The 27,742-nt window shown below is 35.2% G+C and overlaps 1 protein-coding gene across 13 annotated transcripts in view; it reads left to right on the plus strand.

Annotated features, from left to right (window-relative positions):
* Positions 1–22,855, plus strand: part of Ppip5k2 (diphosphoinositol pentakisphosphate kinase 2) — a 65,599-nt gene extending 42,744 nt beyond the window's left edge. For 2 of the 13 annotated variants that reach the window (XM_048331170.1, XM_048331169.1), the window contains exons 22-31: positions 912–1,019; positions 1,107–1,223; positions 4,750–4,917; positions 7,060–7,233; positions 8,480–8,552; positions 10,281–10,400; positions 11,254–11,316; positions 15,011–15,151; positions 15,771–15,896; positions 20,423–22,855. In XM_048331170.1, coding sequence (XP_048187127.1) covers positions 912–1,019; positions 1,107–1,223; positions 4,750–4,917; positions 7,060–7,233; positions 8,480–8,552; positions 10,281–10,400; positions 11,254–11,316; positions 15,011–15,151; positions 15,771–15,896; positions 20,423–20,535 — 1,203 coding nt within the window. In that variant the 3' untranslated portion in view covers positions 20,536–22,855. The remainder of the gene's footprint in view (positions 1–911; positions 1,020–1,106; positions 1,224–4,749; positions 4,918–7,059; positions 7,234–8,479; positions 8,553–10,280; positions 10,401–11,253; positions 11,317–15,010; positions 15,152–15,770; positions 15,897–20,422) is intronic. The other 11 variants (XM_048331173.1, XM_048331181.1, XM_048331175.1 and 8 more) reach the window with 7 other exon arrangements.
* The last annotated feature ends 4,887 nt before the right edge of the window (positions 22,856–27,742 follow it).

Genomic DNA, 27,742 nt, shown 5'->3' on the forward strand with positions numbered 1-27,742 from the left:
GAACTCAGGGCTTGGGTGCAGTTTCTGAGCCTCTTTCTACTCAGGCAAACTCTCTACCACTTGAGCTACAGCACCACTTCCAGCTTTCTTGAGTAGTTTATTAGAAACAAGAGTCTCATGGGGACTTTTCTCTCTGGCCTGGCTTTGAACCTCAATCCTCAGATCTTAGCCTCCTGAGTAGCTAGGATCACAGGCATGAGCCACTGTTGCCTGGCTAAGACTGTACATTTTGACTAATTTTACACTTTCTACTTTGAATGCTTATAGTATATGTTCTCTAATAATACCTCTTCCAGTTCTGATGTTCTATGATTAAAAATCAGTGGTTCTCTAAAAGAAGATGGAGGAATAGCAAAAGATAGTAAAGTAGTAAAAGTAAGTAAATAGGAAAGTAAGTAAAAAAGTAAGTAAATAGTAAAAGATAGTAAAGTAATAAAAGCAAGATGAATTGAAGTTTAGATATGCTTCCTCCTGCACCTTAGAATCATTTGCATGTAAAGGATTTTTACTATGTATATATACCATAAACATAGAGTTTTTTATATGGAGAAGAAAAGCCACTACCATTACTATATGGTGTTAAGAAGTATGATACTCTGCTAGGTACCCTCAGACTTACCAAGATTGAAACTGTTCCTTACCCTCAGGATTCAGTAGTGGGTATCATGTTTCAAGAGATTATTTTTATTTTGTATAAACTGTATCAGGACTTAAAATGAGAGGTTTCTAATACTATTGGTATTGACTTAATTTATTTAAACTAGCTTCAAAAACTTTAGTGAATTTGATTTTGCATGCAAGTATTCACCTAATATATGTGGTATCAGAATTGAACAAGCTCTCAAATTGACAATAAAGTGAACTTGGGGAATACAGAATGAAAAAATACTTATTGTATACCATTTGATTAGGAATCAAAGGATGAACAGTGGAAACGAGCTATGGATTATTTAAAAGTTGTTAATGAACTCAACTACATGACACAGATTGTTATCATGCTTTATGAGGATCCTAACAAGGTAAAAGAGCTCCTGATTTTATGCTACCAGAGGTAAATAAATACTTGATGTCCTTCGCTGTCAAAATGTTCTTTTCCACGTTTTTAGGATGTTTCGTCAGAGGAACGCTTTCATGTTGAATTACACTTCAGTCCAGGAGCCAAGGGCTGTGAAGAAGACAAAAACTTACCATCCGGCTATGGCTATAGACCTGCATCCAGAGAGGTAATGAAGGGGAGCTTACAGTGATTGCTTGCCACCGTCCTAGGTTTCCATAAGGCGTCACAAAGTTTTCTAATTATGTCCTGTAAATCTTCTTGGGCTGGGATTGTAGCTTATTGGTAGAGTGCTTGCCTAGCATGTGTGTGGGTTCGATTCCTCAGCACCACATACACAGAAAAAGCCAGAAGTAGTGCTGTGGCTCAGGTGGTATAGAGTGCTAGTCTTGAGCAGAAAGAAACTAGGGACAGTGCTTGGGCCCTGAGTTCAAGCCCCAGGACTGGCAAAAAATAACAACAACAAAAAATCACTAACAGCTTAAACTTTTGAAAATATGACTTAGATAGACATTTGTTTTCTGTGTATTCAACTGTTTCAGAAATTTAATTTTTTGTTTTTTTTTAAGCCACATGTTCAGATTAGGAAAATTTAATTTTTGTTTTTGTTGTTATTGTTTATTTAAGGAGTACTTCTGCTAAACACTCCAGCACTTAACACAAGATACTCCTTTTTTTTTTTTTTACTATGTCAAAGACCAAATACTATCTGGATGATTTTTTATGTTTTGTGTTATTTTTACCTGAGATACTTGTTAAAATTGTTTCTTTAGAAGTCCTCTAGATATAGAATATTTAAGAATATTTGGGAATATTTTTATTTTCAGTTTCTTTAACTAACTTACTACTGACAGAGATCTGGTCCCCTAACTCAATGATAATTCACAAATAATGAGAAGAGGATTTGGGGAGAAAAGGAAACATATGTTTATTAAGTTTTCCAGGCAAATTGAGGACTGTGTAACCTGTATGTCTTATAGAAAGGCGCAGACTTGGTAGTGCACAGTTGTAATCTTAGCACTTGGGAGGCTGAGGCAGAAGGATCACAAATAGAAGGCTAGCTTGGGCTACAAAGGGAGATTGTCTCAAAAAAATAAAAGACAGAAAATTAACAAATTAAATTAGAGTCTATACTTGATAGTGTATTCCGTCAGCAGGGTTTACTATTGCTGCTTTCTAGCAGGAGCTCATCCATGACACTGTAAGATAGTATAGAAAATGAATGATCCTAGATCATGAGCCTTTCATTCTAGAAAAAGCTCAAGTATTCATATATTTTTATTAATCATATTCATACCTCACACATACTTTTTACTCTTCTAACATGCTTATTAACTCATATATTTATTCTCATACATACTGATCCTCTGTGGCTTCCTAACTTATTTCTATAGTATTCTTACATATGTTTTAGAAAATATATTTTAAATCTCAGTCATTATTATTATTTACAGTAAATCTTTAGACTTGGAGCCTTAGAATGCTTTAGAACATTGCGGACAATGGTAACCCATCCCTATACTTGGAGCTACTCAGGAGGCAAAGATAAGGTTTGTAGTTCAAGGCCAGCCTGGGCAAAAAGTTACCAGTTCTGCCAATCAACAATAAACCTACCATCGTAGTGCATATGTTTTTAACCCCAGATACCAAAAAGCATAGAAAGATGGTCATTATCCAAAACAAGCCCTCGCTAAAATGTTAGGCCTTATCTGAAAAATAACTAACGCAAAAGGGGTTGGTAGTGTGGCTCAAATGGTAGAGTACCTGCCTAGGAAACAGGAAGACTTGAGTTCAGTCCTCACTACAGCACAATCGTAGCTTAAGACGTCATCTCAACTCACTGAGCTGAGCTCATCAAAGCTCCATGAGAAGGTAAGATTGGGAGGACTGTAATTCCAGACCATCTTGGGCAAAAAAATGTTCATAAGGCCTTATTTCAACAGAAAAAGCTGGGCATGTGTATGTTCATGTTATCCCGGCTGTTATGGGAAATGTAAATAGTAGGACCAGGGTTTAGGCTGGCTGATGCAAAAAGTGAGACCCTCTGTCAGAAATAACCAGAGCCAAGAAAAGTGGCTCACATCCATAATCCTAGCTACTCAGGAGGCTGAGATCTGAGGATCATGATTCCAAGCCAACCTAAACAGAAAAACAGAAAAGTTCAAGCGACACTTACCTTCCAATTAACCACGCAAAAGCTGGAAGTGAATCTGTGGCTCAAGTGGTAGAGTACTTGCCTTGAGCAAAAAAACTCAGGGACAGCACCCAAGCCTGAGTTCAAGCCTTGAGACCAACACAAAAAGGAAGGAAGGAGGAGGGACAGGAGAAGGAATGAAGGGAAGGAGGGAAGGGAGGGAGGGAGGGAGGAAGGAAGGAATAGCCAGAGCAAAAACGCAGATATAGTGCCTGCTATAGCAAGCACAAATCCCAAGACCCCCTCACCACAAAAAAATATTGTAGGATTGGGGATTGTGCTTTTATGTATCTGTATCCTAGAATAACGCCTAGTACATAGTATACGTTAAGTGTAGTATTTAACATTATTGAATGATTATTTTTATGCATTATCACATTTATTGGGAATATTTGCAGTCAAATTGAATTAATCTGAAGTTTGTACATCTTAAAGCTCTTTTTTTTAATTTTGTCCCTGGGTTAAGAACATTTCTATATAATAAAACTAATATTTCATGTTGATACTTGTTATTATTGTTGTTTGCATATTTGATGCAATTGAACTGAGTATTTTATAGGTACTAGATTCTTTTTTTTTTTTTTTTTTTGGCCAGTCCTGGGCCTTGGACTCAGGGCCCAAGCACCGTCCCTGGCTTCTTCCCGCTCAAGGCTAGCACTCTGCCACTTGAGCCACAGCGCCGCTTCTGGCCGTTTTCTGTATATGTGGTGCTGGGGAATCGAACCTAGGGCCTCGTGTATCTGAGGCAGGCACTCTTGCCACTAGGCTATATCCCCAGCCCAACTTTTTTAACCCTTCAGTTTGAGCTCATGGCCTCATGTTTGTTAGGAACTCAACCCTTGAGCAATCCTCTAATTTTTTTTTGCTTTGTGTTTTAGATAAGGTCTCAAACTTTGATTTGCCTTTGATTCTCATACGTATGCCTCTGATGTAGCTTGGGTTGTAAGCATGAGCCACCATGCTAATACTACCTTATTAGATGGAGTCTCTAACTTTTCCTCATGTGATTCTGAAACTGAAATTGTCATAGTCCTAGTCTCTGCTTTCTATGTAGTTGGGATTATAGGCAGAGAGAGAGCCCCTGTGCCTGGCAGTACGTATGTTTTTGTATTGTCTTTTGAAATTTTGTTGGTTTAACTTTCTATAGAATATATACATATTTTGAAGTCAAGACTCAGTCTTTCTCACACTACCTAGTGTAATATTAGATTGTTATAGGGTTTACTTAATATTAATTCATTTCAGACAAAAAAAACTTACAGTGATTACATTAGTTGGTATTTGAATTTGGTTTGAATTTGGATTTGAAAGGGTTTTGTTTTAGGATGGGGTAAGTGGTCCTTTGGGATAGGATCTTGCCATGTAGCCCCCAGCAGCCTGGCAATCCCCATCCTCCTGCCTGGTTTCTGCAGTGCTCAGATTCTAGTGTTTTACTACGGTGACTAACTCAAGAGCGATTTTTTAAAAATTGAATTTTGAGTGTATTGTATTTTTGTCACAGAATGAAGGCAGGAGATCTATTAAGACTGATAATGATGATGAACCTCATACTTCTAAAAGAGATGAGCCTGACCGAGCTGTGCTGTTGTTTAAACCAGTGGTATCAGATCCAATTCACATTCACAGGAAGTCTCCACTCCCGCGAGCTAGGAAGGTGGCTACCAGCGAAGTAAGTGTATCTGCCAGAGCATGTTTTTCATGAAGTAAACTAACTATATACCAGTAAAACTGAAAAGAAAATACAGCTTTAATTATAGAGCTTGGGATCCCAACAAATTTTTGTCAACCTTGTCTATTTTTCAAACAAATTTTTAAATGTAGCCATAATAAGAAAACATAAACACTTTCTATATAATTTTTATAATAAAATTGAATACAAATATTAAATAAGTCCTTTATAAGAACTTGATAGACTGGTATGTTTGTCATGTCACATTAGGCTATTCTTCAATAAAAATTATTTTAGAAAGTCTGTTTTTAAATGCATAAGGAATTTTTGTTAAAAGTATGCAAGAATTGCAAAAACTGCTTCAATAACTGATTCTACTGACACGTATACATAGTTGTAAATATCTGTATAGAAATTTGAAAGTTTGATGGTATAATTGAATAAGCTACTTTTATTAAGATCTACAGTTAAATAGGTAAATCATTTGTGCATAATAATAGAAGTATATTTAAATAGTTAAATCTTTTTAAAACTTAGAATAGTGATTAAGTACTTTTTTTTACCATTTGCGTATCTTTTGTACTCCTTCATTTTGAATTATCTACTCTAGATTGATCTTTGTAATACTGATTAATGGCAATACTTAGTCTTTTCTAATTTTCTAACAAAAACTAGCTAAATTAGGCTAAAGATAGAGCCACCAATTTTTTTTAGATACATTTTGTTGAAATTTGCATATTACAGGTTGTAACAGATAGTAAAGAATATAAATAGCCCCAAATAAGAAAAGCTTATTTCTACAGTAGCAAATTGTAGTAATGTGTTTTAAGATTCTCAAATCTCAAATAATTTGACAATTGTATCTAGGAAAACAGTCTGTAAATAATGTAGATCCTTTTAGCTTGATCACTTAATTAAAAATAGGTCATTACAATTTATGCTAATTAGGCTTATCTTGAATATGACATTTTATTTTAATTATAAAAGACGTGTTTTAAAAACATAAAGAGAATGATTAACAGCACTTGATTATATATTCTATTATGCTTTATTTGAAAAAAATGAGAATTCTGGGGCTGTGTCCAGGTATGCTAATCTTCAGAAATGACCTCTACTAGTATAACATAAACTATCATTTGTGTGAGGGTGGTGATTTTGATGTGTTGAACAGCAATCCGCAGTTAACCAGTTTGTTTAGACTTTCACAATGAAACCCTCTCCTTCTTCCCAGAAGGCCTTTGTCATACTGACACAGCACCACAAGATATTTGAGTCTTTACTTTGCATCCCATCTGTATTTGTAAAGCCTCCAACTAAATCACTGCCCTTATTGATGCTTAGAGCACAGAACACATTTATAAACCTTTTTCTCATAAATATCTAGCTGCTTGCAAAAGATTATTTCTATGCCAGGCTAAACTTTTACTTCCATAAGGTAAATTGTTCAAGTAAAACCTTGAAGACTCATTCCGGCATCCACCATCTCCATGGAGATCAGAAGTTTGTTCTTTCCAAAGATACACAGAGAAAAAGACTATTCTCTTCATTTTGTGCAAGTAGATTTACTCTGTCCTCATAGACTCATAACCGAGTATGCAAACACAAACATGGAACAATGAGAATGTTTGCCGCATGTTTTGCCTACTGAACTTTGTAAAATAATCTTTGGGCATGGGTAAATGCATAGCTTGGAGGTATAAAAAAATACAGCCTGTGTCCATCTTATGAATTTTTGACTTGTCAAGCAGACAGCATTTATTTTGCATGATATATACATTAAAATCTCTTTAACCCCTTATACGATACTTTGTGCTCTCAGTGAAATATGCATCCCAGATAGCACAAAATCTTCTCAATATCTAAAATTAAGCAAAATACTTTCATGATTAGATTTTTGCCAAAAAGGAAATATGAAAGTCATTCCAGTTTTTTGAGAGAAATTTTAAGTTTTAAGCAGTACTTAAGTATTTTAAGTTAAACAGCTATTTCTATCATTGTTATCCTTTGGCTCCCAAATGACTGTTGAATGGGTTTTAAACTGTATTTTTTTTTCTTTCTGATCATTTGGCTCTGTTGTATCTAACTTTGCATGCTCTGCTTTTTGTTTGTTTGTTTGTTTTTTGCCCCCTTTCTCACTTCCAGGAAGAGAGCCCCCTGAGTGTGTCTAGCCCAGAGGGTACTGGTACCTGGCTGCATTACACCAGTGGTGTGGGTACTGGGCGTCGAAGACGCAGATCAGGGGAACAAATCACTTCTTCCCCTGTCTCCCCCAAATCATTGGCTTTCACATCCAGTATTTTTGGCTCATGGCAACAGGTTTTTAAACTTTACTTCATTAAACATTTTTCTTCCCTGCATTCAGAGCAACAAAGCGCTGTCTTTGAGGACATCTAATCCCTTACAATTTTACATCAGAGTAAATCCTTCTGTTTTTAAATTTCAAGCTTGTGTAAAAATAATTGTGCCATCTGACAATATTTGAGGGAAAGAGAAAGAGCTCACATTGCATGTGCTTATTAGCATTTTTACTGAGAAAGTTCAAGATATCTAGGATTTTTTTAAATCCTCAATAAGTTTTGTTCTCCTGGATCTTTAGCTTACTGATGGAATGATTTAAAACGGAAAAGAAATCTTGGATGTACTTTGTGTTTTGAAAACGTTTAGAAAGATAATTATGAAATTTCATTATAAGAAAGTTTACTAGCCCCTACTTCCTAAGTAAAAATTTTGATTCCATTTGAAATTTGCTGAGAGTCTAAACAACAATATCAAAATTGATGTGGCCTGGCATAAATTAGCAAGGTACATCTATCTAGTTTCAATCTTTCCCTCGCTATTCCCTTTTGTCAAAGTATATAATTTAAGGGATACATACAGTAGGTTTTTCTTTGAACTTGGTAATATTTTCAAGTGCCCACCAAACAGTACAATTCAAAATAAAATGACTTCAGAAGGACTTTCTGTGATGTCATTTGGAAACTTAGAATGCTCTTATGTTGTTACAATGGAAGGTCTGCTATCATAGATGACTTCTTTGGTAATTTCAGTAATTTCCTTTGGCAATACAATGCATTTGATTATAGCAAAAGGGATTATGGTATCCATTAAGGCTGTCAATACTTAAAGGTTACTCTGATAAAGCCCGTGCATGGATCAGTAATTCTGTGGTGCCCTCACCAGTCTCTGTCTGTCTTTTCTTTTGTTTGTGGTTGTTTTTTCCCCCCTTCAAATACAGGAGCTGTTTTAAGATTGGGAATTTGGCTTCTTTTAAACGTGAATAAAATTATATCAATCTAGTAATGCTTTCTTCTCATCTGTCTTGTTTCATACATGATGTTTCATTCTGAATGCCTGCTTTGCACCACCTCATTGCAACGACCACATATGAAATGGACTCCCGTCAGACGGGATCTTGCATGATCTTTCATGTATTGTGTATCTCTACTAATATTTATCATACAGCTTATTAACCTTTGTCTGTCTGGAACAGGCTGCATATGAAGTATGGATTTTTGAGTTTATTTTACTGTTTTATTTCACTTATTTTGTGTTCCTTCTCCAGGTTGTATCTGAAAATGCTAATTACCTTCGGACACCAAGGACTCTTGTGGAACAAAAGCCGAGCTCTACTATAGGTATGTGGTACAGAGGAGATTTTGTATACTATATACCCTTCTTAAATGCACTATTGTGTACACATGTAAAAAAACTCTTCAGGGGTAATAGTATAACCAAATGCTATGCTTAATTTATAGTTGATCTGTACTAATTCAGAAATGCTTTGTTGTACAATGCAAAATGTGCAATGAAATTTTGACATGACAGTAGCATTTAATTTTGCGTTGTAACCCTCAAAATGTCTACTGTGGTAACCATTTCATCTACTTGCCAATGCTGTGTTCTAACCTTATACTGTGTAAGTTAATTTATGAACGACACTTTCATTTCACCCATTGGTAATGAATGAAAAGATGCTACTGCATGCAAAAAGCTTCTTTCTAATCAAATAGATTTTTAAATGGGAAGTGTTTTCAAACCCTATTTATTAATTTTCCTTGTGAGCAGCTCTTGAGGAAAACTAAAGCAAAACTAATGCACAGTTTCAACTTTACCTTTATTTGCCTTTTTTTTTTTTTTTGAGCTTTAAGCATAAGTGCTTCTTTGCTTACAGCAACATTGGAAAACAAGTTTCCAAACTAATTGGTTTCAAACTCAATATTGATTTTTTTAAAGAACTATTCCTGTAAATTCTTGTCCAGATAAATGAAAGCCTGAGTAGACTTCATTATAAGTTAAACTCTGTATGTATTTTATTCTCTATACTTAGTGTTTGAACTGTGGTGATGCTTACATACGTGAAGATATTTCTTGATTTAATTATGTATTCCATATATTTATAACTCAATATTACCAAGTTTCTTTATGGAAACTTATATAATAATCCTTCTTATTGAACTGTCATAGTATATTTAACAGAAACAATGGTGATATTTTTGCTTGAGTGTAAGAATTTTGCTAAAATTTAAGCATAAATATACACTGGCTTGCATGACTGAGAAGAATTTTTGTGTGTGTTTTCACAAATAAGATGTAATGTACTTTCTTTTAAAGGATTATTGACAGTTCTTAAGTCAACTCATCAGAAAAGATTTATTTTTTGCAATCATTAAAAAAAAATACTGATTTAATGTAGGTTTTAATTTGTGCCAGTCAGGGATTTTTAATATACCTTGTTTCTTCTTTTTTTTTTTTTTTTTAATTGCCGGTACTGGGGCTTGAACTCAGGGCCTAGGCGCTCTGCCCTTTAGTTTTTTCACTCAATGTTGGCTGAATACCACTTGAGCCACGGCTCTACTTCTGGCTTTTTGATGGTTGATTGTGATGAGAATTTCATCCACTTTTTCTACCTGGTCTGGCTTTGAACTAAGATCCTTACATTTCAGCTTTGTGGAGGGTAGGTCTACAGCCAAGAGCTACTGGCACCTGGCTGTAGCTTGATTCATAAAAGTAGGTTTTCGAAATTGTTTCTCATCCTAAACTATTTTTTATGATGGTATTTTTTAATACTTTTAGGATGTGAATGTCTAGTCATTGTCTAGGGGTATTTTTCTCAAAGATAGCAGGTTTTTTTCCAGTGCTATTTGCCTCATTCATACATTTGGTATATAGTGGTGCTTATCAAAAGCATTGTGTTGAAACTACTATCACTGGGACTTACAAGCACATCTGAGCGTGAGCCTGTTCAAGGCCCTGCCACAGGCTGCCTGTGTGTTTGTAAGACCATTTAACTGCATGCTGCATGATCTCCCAATGTGAATGGAAGAACACCCGTTTTTGTGTGTATTTTCTCTAACTTCCATCAGGGTCTCACTGTGCGGGCCTGTTTAGCGCCTCAGTGCTCGGGGGTTCTTCAAGCGCTCCTAACCTACAAGATTATGCTCGTACTCATCGTAAAAAGCTGACTTCTTCTGGCTGCATAGATGGTATGTGCACCCATGCACACTCAAACTCATACTGACACCCATGCACACACCCATGAGCAGGATTTCTCACAAGCAAAAGTCTGAGGCCAGAGTGGAATCCTAGCATACTTTTCATAAATGACTTCCAATGCACTCTATTATATTCTACAGCTCCAATCTATGTTTGGTCAAACAGTTCACTGTAGTTAGACTTACAGAACTTAAGCAGCTTGCTATAGTGGAAAATAAACTTTCATTATGATCTTCATCTTTTAGATAACATAATTCATATTATAAAAATAAGCTTTTCTTTCACCTTTTAAACTTTTGTTCATGGTTAACCTTTATTGTATTTACTGATATTGACAAACTGGATGTCATGTTTATTAATACAGAAAAATACATAGGTAATCTCATAAAATGAACATAGAATAAGAATAGTTAAGATCCCTAGCTAAAGGAAGTCTGTACTGTTGTTCATGTAACCTAAGTTTTGATATTTTGATACTCAGAATGCCTTTGAGGTTCATGGAAAACTTGTCCCTTTTGCTAACAAGGAAGGTTTTTAGCTCTTTGCGTATCAGTGTTTCTTAAAATATATCCACAATTTTACTTCAGTTATTAAAACATGGGTTTACCTGAACTGCCAGCTAATCATGCTTTTCTTTCTTCATGTATTTCATTAAACGTTTTGCCTCTATCATCAAGCCAGTTTACTGCTTTTAACCAGTATTTGGCTTATTACTTTGTCTCATTGTCTCTTCTGCATGTCACCTAACTCTAACCTCCTCATATATTTGTTTTTCCCTCTTTTTGTTAAGTGTTCTTTTGGCAGCTATTACAAATTTCAGGTACCTGTTTTTCTCTTTCTCAGACGCCACACGCGGTTCTGCTGTTAAAAGGTTTTCTATCTCATTTGCTCGACACCCAACCAATGGTACGTTTTGCTTTTATTTTAAAAGATACTCCCCTGCTTCATCCGTTTTTAATTTTTCTTTTATTCACCTGGGGTATACAGTATCATTCTCCATCCTTAATTTTAATTGGCATATTATTCCAATTTATTATTTGCCCAAATTATTGATACTGTCTAGCTCCTTTTTTTCAATTATAATTACATAATAATTTAACATTACTCATCAGACTTTTAAATGACCACAGTGATAATGGATTTTAATCCTAAATTAACACCTGAAAGTTCTAATTTTTAAATGATCAGTTCATACAAAATTTTAAAATACAATTAATATTTCTTAATTTGTTCTTAATTCTTAATCATTTTAATGTTTTTTTTTAATTTTCCTCCTAATTTCTTCCTGGTCACATGGTGTTTATTACTGAGATAGTTAACAAAAATACAGAGCAACCCATGTGAAAGAGCCAAATGAGACATATCTTTAAAACATTCCAGGAAGCCAGCTGATGCAGATGTCGCTGTAATATTGTCCCTGGCTGTTTGTCTAAAGCAGAACTGGATTTCTTCTGAAGCACTCTGGGAACTTTGTCCTTACATTGCAATACAGTTTGCTATTTCCAAGCACCCACTTCCTCTGGCATACTGCTTTTTCTTAAAATGTGAAGGATTTCTAACTCAAGTTAGAATTGCATTCAATTTTTGAAGCTAAGTAGGAACGTGTTTCTTGACCATAATTTGTGAATTGAATTGCTGTCATATTCTAGCTTCCTAAATAAATAATGATCTTGTGGTTCAAGAGGGAATATTTCTGAATCTTTTAAAAATATTTAAGGACCAAAGAATTTTTTTTTTTTTTACTACATAGGTTTGCTATATTTGGACTGAAAATATTTTTATTTCTGGAGTTCTTTTGATTCTTATTTTTACCTGCAAATTACTTTCAAACTTTTAAAGTACAAACTTTTCTAATATTTAAGGATTTAGCAATTTATGGTTATTTCTCTCTTTGGGGAATCCTTTAACTACACACCTAAATAGCAGTGAAGTAATACTGCTTGAAGGTAAAATAAGATCTCACCCTCTCTTCTACTATAGCTATTTAAATGGTACTTTTGAAGGAAAAACAAAAAATGGGGTCTTTAAGGTAGTCTATGCATAAGAACCTCTCAGAAGAAAAGCAGAAGTCACAAGAAAAAAGTAACAAAATTCTAAACAAACTTAAGAATATCAGTAGTGGATCATGTGCACTTATGTGTTTTTAAACCAGTATTGCATGTTTTATATGGGAAAATTCTGCATTTAACTGAAAATAAAAATAGTAATACATATGTTAAACAGAAAATAGAGTAATTTTATTGCTTTAATTTAGGCTTTTCTTACTAATGTTGCTTTTCATACATTACACAACTTCATATAAAATACATTCCTCTAAATTCTAGAAATATTTCTTTGTTTAAATGCAAATCTTTTTATTGTAGAGGTGACTACAGAGGGGGTTATAGTTACATAAGTAAGGTACATTTTTTTTCTAACAGTGTTACCCCTCCTAGAAGTATTTCTTTTAAGGCTTTTGTTTTTATGCCATGTTTGTTGTCTTATCTGTCCTATGAATTGTCATTTGACTTTCTTTTACCTTTTTTCCATAAAACTTTCATGTTATTTCCATGTTTAACATGTATCATGGACTTACCTTCATCTTTAGTTCAAGGAACCATAGTGAAACAAGTATCTACTGACAGTGCTTTCCCTTGTTTTCTGGGTCTGTGTGCAGAACACTACTCCTCTGTAGGTGCTGGTCTGTTTCCTCTGTGGAAATTCTAGGCTCCAGCGGTATGTTTCCATGGCTTTTAAACATGCAGCAGAGTGGCTTTTTAGATTTCTCACTAAACCTTTCATTACACATGAAACTAATTTACACTAAAGATAAGGGGAGGAAGACATAGTCCAGAGCAACTTTATTGCATTGTCATTTGACTGTTATAAAATCTAGCAGACAAATGACAATAATTACTACCAATATATAAACATCCTGAGGAAATGAGAAATGCAAAGAAAGGATTTGCTCTTATTTGCATGAATTTTATACTAAAAAATGTAATGTAGAAGCCTAATTTCTTCAGTATTTAACTGAGATGTTTTAATTGCTGTTATAGGTCTTGTTTTGAAGTATGTGAAATGTGCTGTCATCTTTGTTTTTGCATCTGAAAATTGAACCTATCCCTTTTGTAAATTGTTTATTTTTATAGGAAAATTAGATTGCTTTTCATCAATTTATCCCAACTGAAAATTTTAGAAGTGCATGGATCAATATTTCTCTTAAAATTTAAATGAAGGCTGGGAATATGGCCTAGTGGCAAGAGTGCATGCCTCGTATACATGAAGCCCTGGGTTCGATTCCCCAGCACCACATATATAGAAAACGGCCAGAAGTGGCGCTATGGCTCAGTGGCAGAGTGTTAGCCTTGAGCAAAAAAGAAGCCAGGGACAGTGCTCAGGCCCTGAGTCCAAGGCCCAGGACTGGCCAAAAAAACAAACAAACAAACAAAAATTAAATCAATAAAACAGTACTTTTAAATAAGCACATGCCTTTTGAAGCAGTCTGTGTAATTTTTACTTTTAACTACTGTATTGGACTTTTATGTGAGTAAAAAATTAAAAGTATTTCTTTGGAGGATAATTAGTCTGAACTTTTGGGAAAATGGATGCAGAAAGACTTGATACTTTTAAGAGAATATGAAAACAGTGTTAAAAGCCATCCTGTTGAATAAACTTTAAGTGAATAATTTTCTTAAAAATGAATAACCTGTAGCTTATTTTTGTAAAATAAACTGTTTAACTGCCTTTGTTTTTACTGATAGTATTAATACTTATCTGCATGATGGTTTCGTGACTCTTTTTACATTTCTTTGTTGTTGTTAAATATGGACATATTTGTATTTTGTATTGCTTTCTTATTTGACCTAATTACTCACCAGTGATTTCTAATAATGGAAGTTATTGGTAATAATTCAGTATAGGAAGTTCATTCTTCATAAGTAATTATGTGATGGTTTATTTAACAAGAAATTACCTTTACCATTCTGTCATGAGGTGTTCCTCAGCATCTGCTTATTCAGCTATTGGAGAGATTTGGCTTTTAAAGAGATAAAACTGAGCCAGGCACACTATCACACACCTGTAATCTCCGCTGCCCAGGAGGCAAAGGCAGAAGGATTGCAAACTTTAGGCATTCCTGGGCAGTATTATCAAGTTCAAAGTCAGTCTAGGCAACTTAGAGAAACCCTGTCTCAGAATTAACAAAAAAAAAAAAAAGAAAGAAAGAAAGAAAAGTTAAGGGCTGGGTGCTCGCAGTGGTGCAGCATGGCATGTAGAAGGCCTGGCTTCAGTCTCCGGCTTTTACAAACATCTCCGGCTTTTACAAACAAAGTGTATGTTTCCTCGAAGTCTTGTTCTTAGGTTCTATCAATATAGAAGGAAATGGTGTTCATGCTGTACTATATGATTACATCTAAGCTGAAATCTTTGTCCTGTCTTGTTTCAACTCCATAGTGCAAAGCATCTGGTGTCATGACTTGACATCTGTGTGTTTGCATGTGTTAACTTGGGAATACCTGAATTTTCCACTTTGAAACAACGGCTGTCTTCCTTTCTAGTTGCCAGTTTTTAAAATGCTCAACTTTACTTTTCATTGTTTGTTTGTTTTTTTCTCTTGTAGGCTTTGAATTGTATTCCATGGTGCCGTCCATTTGTCCTCTAGAAACTCTTCACAATGCTCTGTCTTTAAAGCAGGTGGATGACTTCCTCGCTTTCATTGCTTCTCCATCAAGTGAAGCTCTAGACAAGACTCCTGAAATGTGTAGGAAGATTTGCCTTTATATTTCATTGTTGAGCAGTAGATAATGTTATAGAAATATAAACTTAAGTAGTACTTGGAGTGACTAGAACTTTAGGAAGGGCAAACGGTATAATGTGCAATGTACTATTTTTCTTGATTTCCCCTCCAGTCATTTTCTTATATAAAGGAAATGTCTGCAATCCAGCAACAGTATAATGTAGAGCCATATCTTTTGTAGAACTATATTTGCAAGAAATCTTACATTCATATAATGTATTATCATATCTAAAAAAATCCTCCAAACATGATTTAAATAATAATCAGTCCATAGGAGAGTTCCTGTGAGCCCACACCTACCTACACATGCATGCCCTTCCCCTTAACACTTTGGGTAAGTAGTAGGATATAGCGCTTTGTAAAAAGTAACAAATTAGGACAGTAATTTTTTATGATGCTTAGAAAATTTTCTGAAGAATTTATTCGTTTATATGAACAGAAGGGATTCTGACTAAGTGTTACAAACTACTGTATGTTACCTCCCTTTGGAAAAGTATAGTTCAGTTAGAACATAACAGTGTTAAGATAGACTTGGAAGACATTATTAATTTTTCATGTTTGATTTTGTTTGTTCTTTTTCCAGCCCATATAGTCTCACGATCCAGTCCAGTCCAGAGAAGAAAAATATCTCTAAATACATATACACCTGCAAAGATTCTCCCAACACCATCAGCTACTTTAAAGAGTACTAAAGCAAGCCAGAAAGCAGGTTAGGAATATTTGTATGTATTTTTATTTCTGTTATCTCTCCTCCCTTTTCAGTCTAGTACTTATTTCCCTTTCCCTGGGATCATTTCTGTTAATAAAATGTATTCAAACTCACACTTTTCTCAAACTAGTTTACAGATTTTTTTCTATTGCTTTTCTGTTTCATCAAAGGTACCATTTTACATGAATTTTTTTTCTTGTCTCCATTCTCAGTATGATTACCGAATTCAATTATCTGTCATCAGTATTTTTTGTCTTGGCATATTTTATTGTTGTGTCTCTTAGCACATCTCTCAAGATACTACTCTTAGTGTCTTTTCCATTTCTCTTATTCTCTTGATTATCCTTTCTGCTTTGCTAAGACAGAAACATTCACATCCTGTTTATTATTTTCTACTCTTGTGTCTTTTTTTCTCAGGAATTCCTTATAATTCCATTGCTTTCGATGTTAACCTTATGGGAAATATCTTTATTTTCCTTCTAATATTTTAACATAATCTTTTGATTAACCGTTTGTACTTAGCTGGGTGCCTATAGCTCACATCTATAATCCTAGCTAGCTTCTCAAGATGCTGAGATCTGAGGATTGCAGTACAAAGCCACTTAGGGCAGGAAAGTCCATATGACTCTTATCTCCAGTTAACTATCAATAAAACATAGAGCTATGGTTCAAGTGGTAGAGTGCTAGCATCAAGCAAAAAAGCTCAGGGGACAGTGCCCAGACCCTAAATTCAAGCTATAGGATCACACAAAAGAATTAAAAAAAAACAAGAGATTGTACTTAGAAACTACAGAATCCACATTAGTATTTCACCTCTGCTACTTGTTATCTGACCTCAATTTACTTAACCACATTAATCCATAATCTTGAAGTAATAAAAATTCTATGGTAATGGTACGCCCCCATAAAATTGTCAGAGATGACTATAATAAAATAGTGTAATGTAATTGACACATCTTGTAAACACTCAATAAATGTGAACTACCATTATTACTATTTTACTGTAACAGAACTCTTCACCTTTGCCCAAATAAATCCCCCTAGCAATTGTGACATTTCCCCCCAAATTCTAATCCTTCCCATCGCTCTAGACCCATCTCATCCTCCACTGTTGATGTTATATTCATATCATTGTCAAAACAAGTGCATCTTGTTTTGTGCTACTCATTTGTTCTGTCAGACTCGAATATACCTCCTACCAAATACTAGGTTTTTAAATTAGTATCTTAAGTAGATTTGAATCTTGTACATTCTAATTAGAATATTAAACTACAGTGATGGGCAAACATCTTCATACACCCCAGTAATTATAGCGTTCAGGAGGCTGGTGTAGAAGGGTCTTGATTCATGGACAGCCTGGACCACATAGCAGTACCCTGTCTTAAAAACGACAACAAAAACTAGTGTTTAAGATATGGAGTAAGTATCTTAAATTTCATTCCATACACAAGACAAGTGAAATTTGTATGGTTTCCTTTTTTTGAGGAGGTTGATATTGTTTTTGTCCATTAAAATGGAAAGGTTAACTTTAAGGTTGTGACTTACAACAGTCCACAAAGCTAGTGGTCACTGAACCTAGCATTTGGATTGTTTGTTTGTTCATTTATTTTGTCTTGGCAGTGATGGGCATCAAACGTAGGACTTCACACAGGCTAGACAAACACTACCTATGAAGTACATCTACAGCCCAGTTACCTAGGATTTGAATGAGCTTTGATTCACAATACTCTGTTCTTTACATATTAAACATATAGTAACCCCATCATTTTGTGAGCATTTTAAAACAGAAATGTTAAAACGGTGGTATATGTGTTATAAATGGTTTTTCAGATGTTTAGCTAATATTACATTCCTGAGATGAACCCTACCCTACTTGATCGTGATGTGTGACATCAACATTAAAACTACCCCCTCCCCCCCAAAAAAAAGAAATTTACAAGTCAATTCAGTTTGGAGGATTTTTGTGTCTATATTTACAAAAGACATGAATCTGTATTTTTTGTGTTTCAGTATCTGGGTAGTGCTGTTTTCATTAAATGATTTGAGAAGTATCCCTCCTTTGGGGTTTTGTGAGATTTATTTCTTTAAATGTTTGATAGAACTAATTTTTACAACAGACTTTTCAACTTTTATTTTTCACATCATTTATCCATTTTGTCCGAGAAGCTAGCTTGTCATTTCTTTTTTGTGGGAATCAGTACTGGGGTTTGAACTCTGTCTGGGCTTTGTACTTGCCAGGATGAGCCATAACTCCTTCTCTTCTACCCTGATTATTCAGTAGATAGGGCCTCACTTTTAACCCTGGCTGGCTAGGACCAAAATCCTCCAATTTATGTTTCCCACTATAGCTGATATCACAGGTACCTATCAGGACAAACGGTTTGAAATAGTTGCACAAACTTTTTTGTCTGAGGTGGCCTGGAATGTTAATCTTACCAATTTCAGCTTTTCCAATAGCTGGGATTATAGGTGTAAGAGACTCATCAGTTTTTAATTTTGTTATGAGGTCAACTTCTCTTGGTTATGCTACTACAAGGTTGTTTTTTTATTATTCTTAAAAGACATTTTTCAATTTTTCTGGCTTTTTCAAAGGACCAACTTTATCTCATTGTTTTTCTGTTTTATACCAAATTATTTCTGTTCTTTGATTTTTTTTTTCTTTCCGCTTTGGGTTAAGTTCTAACTTTCCCTCTATGCATTTTAATTAAATCAAAAACATAAGGTTGTTATTTTTTACTTTTATTATCTAGTTAAAAACATATAATAAAATGTGAATGAATGTGGTTTTCTTTATTGATTTGTGAGGTATTTAGTGTTATATCCAATTATTTTGGTGGGGGTTAGAATCTTGTCAATTTTTATTTAGTTCTGTTAAATTACAAAACACACTTATTTGATTTCATTTGTATAAATGTGAGACTTGCTGTATGACCTAACGTTGGTATATCTTTTATATCAAGTGCACTTAAACAAGATTATTCTAGAGACTGAGCATAGGCTTGGTGGTAGAGTACTTGCCTAGTATGTACAAGTTCCTAGGTTTGGTCCCCGGCAACACCTACAAAGAAAGAAAGAAACAAAATGGCACTTATGTCCATTTGAACTGTATCCATTTGTGTCAGTGATCATTTATTAGATCCAGATTGTTAACAATATTCATATGTTGGCAGAAGTGGACAGGAATAGAATCTATCATTTTCATAAAGAAAACTTTTAATTGCAGAATTACCTTGTTTTCCTTTAATAAATCTGACATATAGGTTTATCTACCTTCCCTGCCTGCCATATATAACTCCTGCATATAACAGTTCAACTGCTGTGCTGTGGCACTTTTAAATAATCATAATTATTTTAAAGAAATTAAGAGGAGAAAGAAAATGATATAATTATCCACATTTTTACTGCTTTTTATGCTTTTTATTCTTTACTGAAGTCTGATTCTGTCTAGTTTACTTTGCCTTTACCTTAATGTCTTTAGCATTAAAAAAAATAGAGATCATATGTTGTTAGAGAAAAAAAAAGTCTCTTCTGCATTCTTAATAGATTAAGAATTCTAAATAAGATGGATTATGGATTATGTCCTGGATATAATGAATGGTGTTTTATAGAAACTGAGTTCTGTTATTTCGGTTATAGTGCTCCAAAGAATATTTTGTTGTTGCTGCTTTATTATTTTAAAGCAAAGAGTTATTAACACATTGTTCAACTTAGTTGCAACTTTGTCCATTGAAGTGGCAGATAGCTCAAATTTCGCTTCACCTCTTATAGCCTTAGCCAAGCTGGTTGGAGTTTAACCTGCTAATCCCAAACATTGATCAAGGTTCATATACAAAATTTCATCTCTGATTTTCCTTTCCTAGACTCTCATTTTTCCAACAGCTGCAGTTGTACTAAGGCTTAGCCTTGCTTCGCCATGTCAGTGTTAGAATTTGTGCCACTCTATGTGATGCACACTGGGGTCTGATCTCAGGATACGAGCTAATTAAATCTCATGTTCTAAGTACACTTAGACTAGGCATTGATATTGGTTCTGGTGTTGGAAAAATGAGTCCTAAGTCAAGAATGTTTCTATTTTCTTAACTTTCTAACCTACCATTTTAGATAGTAATGAGATAGAATATACAGGAGAAAATTGATGTTTATAGGGAAAATATTAAATTTAGTTTTCTGCATGTTAAGTTTGTAATCCTTACTAAATATAAAAAAATAATGCCAGCAGGCAACTGATATCGTAAGCTAAGGTAAAAAGCTCAATCACAAGTATATATTTGAAAATGAATAGTACTTTAAAAGATGAAAATGAATTACTAACTCGATTTTCTAGATTCTTTGTCTTTTCTTTTTTGGCACTGGGGATTGAACTCAGGACGTTGAACTTGCTAGGGAATTCTAGATTCTAAAAGTAGAAAATGTTTAGTCTCCATTTGCTGTGCAGTGGTTACATTCACTGTCGCTCGGTGGTGTTGGGATACTGCTGAGCTTGCGTTCTTGTGTACCTCTAAGCAGTCATCTTTCTTTTTGTATAGCTGTCAGTGGACCTTCTGCTGCCGGTCTTCCAAATTCTTCATCTCGAAAAAAGAGTGTAACTATCAAACCAGAAGTGCCTGAACACAAAAAAAGCACTGGGAAAAAGAAATGACGCCTAGGAAGCCGAAAATGGAACTCTTGTATTTAGAAAAAGCACTTGTGCAGTAGAAACAAATGTGTAATAAATCTTGACTGAAAACTGTCAAAGCAAATAATTTGTTTTCCCTTATACATCTCTGTATTCATATAGAAACTTGCTTCTTAACCTAGAAGATGTTGATCATTCTGTGAGTAGTACCAGTTGTGAAAAGTGTCTGTCATTATTCGTACAGTACTTCCTATGTACGTGGAATAAGGAAAAGGGCATCAATGCCCAGCTGGCCTGTACCAAAGCACAGCCTTCTGCGTGACCTCTGCACACTTGAATTCTCCACAGGAGAGTCTTAGCATCTTAGCTATAAAAGCTTTTAGCTTAGCAAAATGGATAGGTAAGATTACATATGTATTGGAGACTTTACACAGTTATGTTTCCAAAGAGATCTCATTGGCGATTTACATTCGAAAAATGTTTTCTTAAGTGTTACAGTGACATACATATATGCTGCAATATTTAATAACTGGATTAATAGCATATGGGTTGTTTTTTAAATCCGTGCTTTGATTTTTTTATTGCCAGTTATTGAAAACTAGTACATTTACAGTTGGGAGGAATTTACCTTTATGCACATAAATTTGTATATTATTTTGTAGAAAATATTTTCTTTATATATTTCCTTACCATAAGAGGTGCTTGATCATCTAGGAAATTTTTGCTTTATATATTGGCAAGAAAGGCACCTTTAGAGTTTCTTTGTAAGTAACCCCAGCTCAAAAATGGAAAATTGTCCATTTTAAGCTGAGCTCTATTAGGTTAGTAGGTATTATGTATAGCATCTTTTTTTTTTTTTTTTTTTACCATTACCATCTTTGTCTCTAATCTGTCAGTCAGTCTCATTGACAAAGCAAAAGTTGAGCCTTGGAAATACACATTTTTTATAAGTGATTGGGTTTTAAAGGGAAATTGAAACCATAGTGCTGTGATTTCATCCATGATATGAAAATGTGTCAACCTAATTATTGGTGCTTTCCCCTCATTGCACAAAAAGTGTGAACTATTTGAAATGACTTAAACTATAAATCAATGCAGCCTGCTCAAACTGTCATGCCTTGCAAGTTATATAACTAAAATTGGTAAAAAATTTTACCTTCAAACGCGTATTTAGAAGAATCACTGGAACTTCACTGTATGAATGAAATTTAATTCTTCAAAAGAGACTCTTCTAACCTTAAATAACATTGTATTAGCTAACTTTTAGAAAATTAGCATATTATTTCTTGCAGTTGTCATTTTGAAAGGTATCAGATACAATGGTAAAAAAATGTATACAATTAAATAAGTTCATATACTTCACATGAATGTAAATGTATTATATGACGATTTGTCTTGTAAGCAATTGAATGTAAATTTTCTGTATGTGAAAATGTGGTTGATGTATTCATGGTGGTAAGGCAACATCTTATTTTTTAAGTTGAACTCAATTAAAATATTTTCTTTCTAGTATCAGAGTAACTTAAATGGTAAATTTTTTATCTCTTTTCTTTTTTTCATCTTAGCTTTCAAAATAGAATGCGGAAATTTTTAAGTATTGAATAATACTTAGATGTTAAATAAAATTGATTATTGGCTGTCAGTAGAGAAATTCATTGCTTCACAAACTGGAAAGTATAAGTGGACTTGTCGGCCCGTCCTCACCACTCAGTGAGCCACGTCAGGACAATTACGAGTTGGTGACGAGCTTGGGCTGCCTACTAAGATTCTTGCAAGCACATTCTCTACTTACACAATAGAACTGTTGAGTTTAATGACTACAGTGAAGTCATACTTGCTGTATAATCATGGAAAAGGTGACTTATACTGTACTTTTTAATTTATATTTTTTTCTTTTGAGACTATGTGGTTTGCAAGAATCTTTTTTCAAAGCAAAAACTGCCAAAGTGAAAAATGACAGCTAATTATTAGGTAGTGGAAGTTTGGCTTAATATCTTTTTCACTTAGCTCTATTCCCAGTAGATGTGTTTGGAGGAAGGGAATTAACAGTAAATTCTAGGTAATTTCAATATTAGCCCAATCTTCTAATCATCATAGAGTTAAGATGGTTAACTTGGGGAATTGTCCAGTCACTCTACAATGCTATTCATGATTTACTCTTGATCCATTCATCCTCAGTCCCCTATATGATGCCTTTAAGTTCATGATGTTAGATTTACATTGGAAATTTTTACACTAATGGTAAACAATGTTCTAAGTGAGGTGCTGATGACACACCTAGAATCCTAACCACTCTGGTAGCCAAACAGCTCAAAGCCAGCCTGGACAGAAAAGTCTATGCAACTCCATCTGCACCTAAAAACAAAAAACTGTTCTAAAGCAATGGCTCAAGAGGTAGGGTGCCAACTGTGAGCAAACAGGCACAAGGATCCAAGTTCAAACCCCAGTGCTACCCTCCCCTACCACAAAAAGAGAAATCTCTTACTTTCCATTGGATGCCTTGTACTCTGTGATTTACAAGGTTACATAATAAGATTATGACCTAAACTCTAGTTTGGCTGACATTTGGCTGATATTCATCTTTTATTAGTTGTTTATTTGTATCTTTTTAGATAGTTTTCTAATTTGGTTTTCTTTGTGGTTTAATTTTTAAATTTCAATAAATTGGTATAAGCAAGGTTTATCCACATGTGTGTATGTGTGTATATGCATATATATACACACACATATATGCCACTATTTTTATTGCATGTAAAAGCTGCCAATTGAAATTGCTTACACTATAAGAAAATTTATTGTTTCCCCTGTCTAAAGGTCTAAAGATGGGGCTGGCTTCAGCCACAGTTCTGTCAGCCGAGTTCTGTCATCAAGGACCCAAGGTTGTCTTTCTCTTGCTCTGGCTTAGTATAAACTTATCCCAAAGTTGATCCTGAACACAACACAGCTGTCAGTAAGAAGCAAGGCTGCATAGTTCATCGTTTATGACCACTTCAGCAAGGCTGACCATGATACTTCTCCAACTACAAAAATAATAAGTATGATTTCAGTATGATTTATGCCAAACAACTTAAATGATCATCTGTCCACCTGACGTGAATAATGGGAATCTGCAAGGGAAATCCTATAAACTTCACTAACCTAAAGGTAAGCTCAGTTTTCCCAAAGCCTCAGCACCATTGACTGTTGGGTTCAGATAGTTCTTCATCATGAGAGGCTGGTCTGTACATTGCAAAATATTGATCACCATCAGGCTGAACTATGAAGACATTCAAGACAATGAGCTAAAATTAATACATTTTTATTCACTTTATGGTCATGTTGAGCAAAAGACCAAGCCGGGCACAGGTGGCTCCCATTTGTAGTCCTAGCCACTAAGGAGGCTAAGATCTGAGGATAGGATTGCGATTCAAAGCCAGCCTTCACAGGAAAGTCCATAAGACTCTGTCTCCAATAAATTAAAACAACAACAAAACAAGTGGAGCTGTGGCTCAAGTGGTAAGAGTGCTACCCTTAAGCAAAAGAAGCCAGGGACAGTACCTAGGTCCTGGGTTCAAGCCCAAGACCAGCGATAGATAGATAGATAGATAGATAGATAGATAGATAGATAGATAGATAGATATGATAGAGACCAAGAAGGAAAGAATAGTGCAGGTTCTTCTATCCCATTTTTGCATAGATCAATAGAAAATATACTTGGGCACAAAAATAAAAAAATTAAGAGTATCTCTAAGCAGCATTTATTTCTTCAAGACAGACATATTGTGTACTGATTAAATAGGCAAAGTACTTCTCTTTTTAAAAAAAAAAGCACATGTTTTTAATAGACTGTCATTTACAATGGCCTAGCACATTTTTTTTTACCTCTGTGAATGGTTTCTTTTTTTTTTTTAAGTTTTTTCTCTTTATTGTCAAAGTGAAGCACAGAGGGGTTACAGTTTCTTGTGTAAGGCAAGTACATTTATTTATTTATCAAACTGAATTACAGGGAGGTTACAGTTTCATACCTTAGGCCTTGGGTACATTTCTTGTACTGTTTGTTACCTCCTCCCTCGTTCCCCCTCCTCCCTCCCCCTTTCCCTCCCCCCCACCCAATGAGGTGTTCAGTTCATTCACACCAAACAGTTTTGCAAGCATTGCTTTTGTAGTTGTTTCTTTTTTTACCCTGTGTCTCTCGAATTTGGTATTCCCTTTCAATTTCCTAGTTCTAACACCAGTATACATGGTTTCCAGTGTACTCAGATAAGATGTACCTACACTAGCTCTGTATCTGAATGATTTCAAAGGTAAATCTTACAACCACGTAGGAATTTTATTTTTGCTTACATGTTACCACTTTTGACAAAATGCAGGAAACAATGCAAAGTAAAATTAGCGATGGATATAATTACAACATCTATGAAAGCTTTATTTCTCACAGCACTGAGCACAGGGGTGTTTGCAGATACAGGAAAGCAAGGAAACAGCAGTGCTACCCACTTGCACACAAGCTCCCGGCCCGTAGTATAGCTTTATAAGGACACTTGGTGAACCCCATCCTAAGAACACAGCAAAAGAAAGCGGACTGCATCTTGTTTTGACTTTTTCCACAGTATTTCCAATTCCCCCATATTTATGTGAACCTTGTTTTCTTGTACTCTTTGAGATAGAACAGCATATTTGATGATATTCTTTTGCAGTCAGTGGGTTCATCTTTGTTTTTCTTCTTTCTGTTGAGTGGTTTTTATCTCTGCTCTCCTTTTCTTGGAGTGTTTCAGTGAGAACACTGCAGGTCTGCTTTTGTTATTACATGAAAGAATGTAACTTCTTCCTGGCTTATTTGCGTGATAATGCACACAGTGGGAAAGACAGCATTTGGAGCTAAGCAATCCTTGGTTACCTCAAAGTTCCTAGTGGCAGGACTGTGGATCTGGGAGCTCTTTTAATCTGTTATTCTCTCCTGAGACAACCAAGTGGCAGTGACACTCCTCTGGGAGTCTCTTTGGCCTTCTTTGCCTTAAGTACAGATATTTCTGTGAATATGAACATAATAGTGTTTTGTCAGCCACATACATACATGACAATGGAACTGAAAAATCCCCGGTGTCTCATGATAGTACATGTATCCCTCATGTTTGTAACAATCTTAACATAAACCTAAACCTGTTAGCCTGTCAATCTTATCAAAGTATAACATGTACAATTGTGTACATAAAAAATTCTGCAAAATAGTAAACTATGGTGTACCAACACTATCCTCATATGTTTCCTTGTTGTGACCTCTTGAGATTGCATTGCGAGACCGCATTAAGTGATTGGCCCATATCATCCAGGCTTCGGGATTTATACCCTACCATGTTTTCCCTGGTGGGAATCACCTACAAGCACATTTCTCACTGGGTATCCCTGGTAAGGGCCACCTGACACTTTTCCTTTAAGCCTGCTTCTCCTACTACTTTATTCTAACAGATAGTGTCTCAGAAAACCTCTCTTATTATCATTCATCCCAGTTCTGTTGTTTTAGACAGAATCTGGTCCCCACCCCTCCCCACCGGAGACTACCTCATCTGTTTTAGCGTCTCTTGATCTAACCATCAATAAAATTGAGAGATGTAGGTATCTTCCCTGGTGTTTTCCTGTTTGACCTTTGCTGAATTTCTCAGGTCTGACTCACTGTGAAGGAGACCTTAATGTCTTTGAATTTTGTTGAAGATGGTTTATGTTTACATTTCACAGGTAGAGATAATGTTTGCAGGGAAAGTATTTCTCCATTTTAAAACTGGGTGTTGCCGGGCTGAGAATGTGGTCTAGTGGTAGAGTGCTTGCCTAGCATGCATGAAGCCATGGGTTCGATTCCTTAGCACCACATACACAGAAAAAACTGGAAGTAGCACTGTGGCTCAACTGGTAGGTGCTAGTCTTGAGCAAAAAGAAGCCAGGGACAGTGCTTAGGCCCTGAGGCAAAAATAATAATAAAAATATAAAAACCCTGGGCAGTGCTTTCCCCCCCCCCCCTTGTTACAGTTCTCTGACAAGAAGAAAAGAAGAATAAAAAGTGCCCAGGCCTTACTAGACTGCTGGTCCCAGTTAATTTTTTTTAACCGCATTAATGGTTATCCTGCCTACAGTATATTATTGTCAAAATCAAGTAAAATGGCATTTGCTAAACTAATGTCAGCCAGACCTTCACTTTCGGTGACATTTCAGCATTTTTACAGCCAACGATGTTCTAGATAGCTTCCTAAACTCTTTTATGAATGCTTGTGTTGCCAAGGGAACAGCCAATTTCCTATCAATCCTGCAGACCCCCATCCTCCAAAAAGACCAAGGTTATTCTAGTATCTTCCCTTTTTAAGAAAATCTTTATGAGAGAATGTAGTCCTCAAATCCCTTTAAACACACGCATTTTAACTAAGTGAAGTCCAGAGTGTGCTCTACTCCTCCATCTCATCCTGTGTGCTGCGAATGACATCATTGTGTAATCCTGTGGAATAATGGCTGCGCAGGTTAAATCCCAAGTGAAAGCGCTGATAAAGAGGAAACATAGTTGACAAGGCAACACTTTGTCATTCCATGCATGATGCTTTAGGGATGCTTAATGTGTGCAAGGATTATATTAAAGAAAAAGTGAATATGCTTCCTGAAAGATTTTCTGCTTTTCAAAGCCAACTTTCTTTAGCTGAGCAGTGCTGACTAGAAAGCTCCGTGATATATGTGTGGGGGGATGGGGGGTGGATGGATGGATGGATGGAAAAATGACAAAGGAGAGGGAACAAAAGAAAGCATTGCTGATTTAAGAATAAAACACTAGCAAAATAATTGAAGGCCTGCCTTTCACTCTATACACAATTTCAACTTATTTTTTATCACCTCCTTGCTCAAAATTCATGACTGAAATTAACATAGAAGTCCCAAGTGTTATCATTATTGCAGTTTTGTGTAACTGATTCTTTACTGATCATCAAGAAGCTTTTTGAAAGTCTCCTTGCTATCCTTGTCTCTCTCAGTGGGACAGATGGACAATCCCTAACATTAGAAACAGTAGTGCTGCTATTGGGGAAAGAACAGAGCCAGGGTCACCAGAGGGGAACAGCAATTACCTTTTAAACATGAAAAAAAAAAAAAGATTCAAAACTCAAAGCCTCGAGTAATGTCAGAAGTTCTGTAAAACTTGTGCAGCTTGGAATCACATGACTGATACTACCATGTGCTTCTTCCATGGGCTGGACAAGAAACTAAAGCACTGAGTAGACCA

Source organism: Perognathus longimembris, chromosome 22, assembly GCF_023159225.1.
Source record: "Perognathus longimembris pacificus isolate PPM17 chromosome 22, ASM2315922v1, whole genome shotgun sequence".
In the NCBI taxonomy this organism is placed as follows: Eukaryota; Metazoa; Chordata; class Mammalia; order Rodentia; family Heteromyidae; genus Perognathus; species Perognathus longimembris.